General features: G+C 45.6%; 1 protein-coding gene across 1 annotated transcript in view; it reads left to right on the forward strand.

Moving 5' to 3' along the window:
* The first annotated feature begins 497 nt into the window (after positions 1-497).
* slc22a23 (solute carrier family 22 member 23) overlaps positions 498-5121 on the forward strand; it is a 20505-nt gene continuing 15881 nt past the window's right edge. The window contains exons 1-3 of the mRNA XM_022753125.1: positions 498-976; positions 2814-2917; positions 4629-4783. Coding sequence (XP_022608846.1) covers positions 545-976; positions 2814-2917; positions 4629-4783 — 691 coding nt within the window. The 5' untranslated portion in view covers positions 498-544. The remainder of the gene's footprint in view (positions 977-2813; positions 2918-4628; positions 4784-5121) is intronic.

Below are 5121 nucleotides of genomic sequence, written 5' to 3' on the forward strand. Positions count from 1 at the left end.
TGATGCGCACCTCCAGGAGGTCACAGCCTGGGCAGGTATGAGACCTGTGGCGCTCATGGATGAAGGACCAGCAGATGTTTAGTGGATCCTAGTCTGGATGTAGCTCCCTGTTCCACTTCTACACAACCAGCAGGCCTGGCCCAGTTCAGCCCCACATGGATGGATCCCGCTGTAGGAGCCGTACTTATGGAATATGAAGCCCGTGCGTATGAGCATGCCGAGTGCACTCCTCTCCGGGAGCTTCTCCACAGCCCTCTCCCCCTGACACAGCCACTCCACTCGGACATCCCCTGGTCGCTTGGAACCCCCTCGCCATGAGGGCGACTGTTCGGTGATTCGGTGCCTCTGCACGTCTGAACGGATCGGAGACCACCTTTTTTTTGGATCGGGGCTTTTGCTGGTTGTACACAGGATTTATCTGCGCTGCGCCGTGGGCTTTCTTTGTGTCAAAGGGCTTAACGCAGAGTGCGCGTACGGCAACAGAGCGGGGGCTTTGCATCGCCCGCTGTTGCGCCCAGCTGCTCTCTTTTGTGGCCGGGCCGTGATGGCAGCCGGCCGGCCGGAGGCGCAGGACCACCCGCCCGAGAACGGCTTCACTCCGCTGGAGCACCCGGCGCCCCGGCTGCTACCGCACATCGACGGCTCGGTTCTGCCGTCTCTGGGGGGCTTCGGGAAACACCAGAAACAGCTCGTGGTCCTGACCTGGATACCAGCATTGTTCATCGGCTTTAGCCAGTTTTCGGATTATTTCCTCCTGGCGCAACCCAATGGCACGTGCGTGCAACCCCTCACGAACGGGAGTAACTGGACCGTGGCGTCCCCGCCGGTCACCGTCACTGGGGGATCGCCAGCGCTGCAACTCAAAGGCAACGGCACCGGGGAGGGATACGGCGACGGCAGCGGTGTGCTACTGTGCGCCTGCAAGGAGTGGAGGCTGGAGCTGCAGACAGGACTTAGTCAGAATGTGGTTACCAAGGTAACGAGTGAGAACCAGATAGACCCACAGTGTTATCTCCGTGACAGAAAAAAAAATCACTCTGTTCACCATCATCATCCTCATCCTCACCACCCCGTGTCTTCATCATCGCTGCCTCAGTTTAAAGCTGCTCCGACACAGCTGACTAACAAGTTACCCACTGACCTCAATATGACAGGATGTGTGTGTGTGTGTGTGTGTGTGTGTGTGTGTGTGTGTGTGTGTGTGTGTGTGTGTGTGTGCACGCGCGCGTGTGTTGAGCTCAGAGAATGCAGCAGCTGACAGTAGGCTACTGTAGCATGTACAGTATGTGTGTGTGTGTGTGTGTGTGTGTGTGTGTGTGTGTGTGTGTGTGTGTGTGTATATGTGTTGGGACTGGGTGATAAGGTTGAAATCAATACTGCAATATTAATAACACTTTTTCTACAGTCTACCACAATATGGCAAACAAATAATCAAATGTTCAATTCAATAAATTGTCCCATTGTTATGCATACACACTTCTGGATTCCCAACTGGTCAAAGTGGGAAACAGCCCTAAAGCCAGAGAACTAGGGATGCACTGATGCACCGTTTTACCTCCGGATATTGATCCTGATATCTCAGCTCAGTGTGTCGGCCTATGTTGATTCAAATTAATCCAATCCAACACCAGGAGGCTTAACTCTCTTTTTTCCAAACTAAATCTGTAAGCTTCACAGATTGCGGTGATGCTAAGATGTAATTCAGGGACCAGGCATGACAGAAACTCAGAATGTCATAATGACTTTGATGAAGGAACTGTATCTAAAGTGGATTAGTCATAAGGTGTAGATCCTTCAATATCAATAGGTATAGGGGTCCAGCTACTTGTTTTTGCCTATGGGGGCCACCTGATAGGTTAATAAAGCAATGCAGTTTTCAATTTCAACAACTAAATTGTTCGTTTTTCATTGCAATTTGCTTGGAATCTAATTTGGATGCAGAACCTTATAAAACAAGGACATGATCTGATCATATTATCTTGATACAATTGCACTGATAGTCAAAAATATTCTTTGGAATTTTGCATTACCACCCAGCTCTGTGTGTGTGTGTCATATGTTTTCTCTCAACACTGGTGCTAATAGCCTGTACATAATAAACCCATACTGACTGTGTTCCTTCACCATCACCCGCCATTTCACAACCAAAATCATCATTCATAACCGATGATCATCTCCTTCAGCCCTCTCCTCTCTGCTCCTCTGCACAGCGGGGAGTTCTGTAAATCATTGTTAAAGACCAACACTACTTTCACACACAGCTGAATCGGTCCACCAGGCTCCTGCAGATACTTTCAGGGTCGTGCACAAATATAAGAGTACACATCGTGCTTCCACGTGTCCTTGGCTGAGTTTCAGATGCTGAGAGCTGCAGCGTTGTGTGCACTGACCCATGAGCTCAGAGGAAAGAGTGGAAAACTATTGATTGCTGTTATTATAGACACGCGCCCACATTCACACACACACACACACACACGCTTGCTTTTCTCTCTCTCTCACACACATGTACATATATACGTGCTTGTGTTTTTTCTCTTTTCCTTTTAAGACACACATTTGAATATTTCAAAAGCGTCCGCAGCATGTTTGCTCACTCATCAGCCTTCATGAATTATCAAAACAGTGAGTCAGAGAGTGAAAAGAGTTTGACAGACTTGTGATGAGAGAAGCCCACATTTTTTTTTGTTTCTGTGCAGCTTTCAGATTAAAAAACTGCTCGTCTGCTGATGTTTAATTCCCTTTTATCTTGTTGTGGGTGGTTCTCTGTGAGAAGTTGGCTAATGTTCTTCTGTTTCTCTTTGTCCTTGTTTCAGTGGAACCTGGTGTGCGATTCTGCCTGGAAGGTGCACATTGCCAAGTTCTCTTTGCTGGTGGGCTCCATATTTGGCTACCTAGTGATGGGTGTCATGGCCGACTGGTATGCTGCCTCCTTCATTTCTGTTTTGTGCCTTTCTAGAGTGTGTTAGTTTAAAGCTCCATATTTTCCTCTTCTCCTGTGTTTTATTTGAAGTGTTGATCCATTAGAAGATATATTTGTGGTTCTAAGAACCAAAAACCATCTCAATGTAGTTTTACATCTCCTCTCTCAGGCTTCCCTCTGGAGCTCTAGTAACAACAGGTTGGTGAGCCAATCAGAAGAGAGGAGGCTCCGAGCCTCCCTTCTGATTGGCTGACTGTTTTCTGAGCGATCCAATAAAAATATAGCAGATTTCAGGTAAAAACACTAAGAGAAACCAAATCCTGCAAGGTTGGATGGTGGGTCCAGGTGGGCATGAGGCATGGCTGAGAGCGGTGACTGCTTTGTTGTGACATCACAAAGTTACAGAAGTCCTGACGGCTGGTTTTAAGGCTCAGTTTCTGAATACAAGATGTGTGCATTTCTCTGTGGACTGAGCGCTTTGATACTTTCACAGTATTAATATAGAACCTAGACCTGATCTATAATCAAAAAAGGATATGATGATGTCGTACTCACCAAACCAATAGCCGAGATCTTTCAGCATTGCTACAAAGACGTCCAATGTGGCAAGAAACACAAGAAGTCAGATGATCAGATTGAAAACAAACCTCCAGGACAGCCAAACACATCTGGAAGAGAAAACAAAGGCAAACAGTAGAATTATTCCCTGAACTATCCATTGTACATGTTCACCACAGTTCAAAGAATTATTTCCTGCTTCAGCTTTGACCAGTAGGGATTGTTAGTGACCCGCTGACTTTTATGAATGAATGTCTGAACCAAATTTCATGGAAATCAACCCAGTATTTGTCGAGATATTTCACTCTGCCAATCCATCTAGTAGATAATGAGGTATTTCACAAGATAAGTGAGAGCTTCAACCTGCTGGTGGTGCTAGATTAAATGTCAGAGTATCGCCAAAATCATTAAGATTCATCCTGTAGGAATCATACATATCTGTACCAAATCTCAAGGCAATCCAGCTGATACTTTCTAAAATATTTGAGTCTATACTGAGCTACTGGACAGAGCCCTGTGCTAGCATTGCTAAAAATTCAGCAATAACATCCTCTTCTAGAAACAATGTCCCCGTCACTCCCTTATAATCCACAGATCACACTGTTAGCAGTTTTAGTACAGATAATTTCTTCAGTATTATTTCAGTTTGTGAGTTATCCAATGTTGCTCATAAATTCTTTTCTTTAAGTTTTTTTAAAACTTAACTCAAAAAACTTAATTCTCAAATTATGGACAATTCAAACCAAAATTATCTGCTAAGTGAGAAAATGTCTTTTTGTAATTTGGTGAAATGACCCTTTAAACCACGCTGTTGTCCATTGAATTCATTGTGGTCACGTCTGTAGCCTGCGAACCACCTGAGCTGCCTCGTGGGAAAAAAAGTCCCAGCATTGTGTTTGGGATCAGTGACCATGGAAACAATGTAAAGAAATGTGCAGGGCACAGAGGCCTCAGCTCTGACCTGACCCACTGATCTACTGACCCCCCTTAAACCAGGAAGTTCACAGTCCACAGAGTCTGAGGGAAACAATGAGTGGAATGATCCCTTTCACCCGACTGCACATCAAAAGCTTCTTTTCTACAGTTTGTGACAGTTTCTAAACACTGTGCTGCATCTTTCTCTTTCTGTCTTTTCCCTCCTGTTCCTAAGGTTTGGTCGACACCCAGTGTTGATTCTCTCGGTGCTTTTCATGCTGGTGTTTGGTCTGAGTGTTGCCTTCTCTGTAAACGTCACCATGTTCAGCACCTTGCGCTTCTTTGAGGGTTTCTGCTTGGCGGGCCTCGCTCTCTCCCTCTACGTGCTCAGTAAGTACCTGCTTTCACCACCTCACGCATGTCTGCTTTGTTCTCTGTGCTTTTCTGCGCCCGTATTTCCTCATTCTTGCTCTTTGTTGTCTTTATTTAATCTAACCATTGATGCCTGAGTAGTACGGAGCCTTGGAAGGGACATAAAGATGGGACATGTTTGAAGTTTGTGTGTCCAGGATACCTCATAACTTCTTGTGCTTCTTGAATAAGTTTCATTGTTTGTTTTTAGTTTGCCAGTTTATTCCAGTTATTGAGTATCAATATTTGTTTGGTCAGACCTGTAATCCCTGTCTCCATTTTGATAAAGGCTGGTGGACTGTATAAAACTTCAGGCA

The sequence above is a fragment of the Seriola dumerili genome, unplaced genomic scaffold (assembly GCF_002260705.1).
Source record: "Seriola dumerili isolate Sdu_G_001 unplaced genomic scaffold, Sdu_1.0 BDQW01000189.1, whole genome shotgun sequence".
Taxonomy (NCBI): Eukaryota; Metazoa; Chordata; class Actinopteri; order Carangiformes; family Carangidae; genus Seriola; species Seriola dumerili.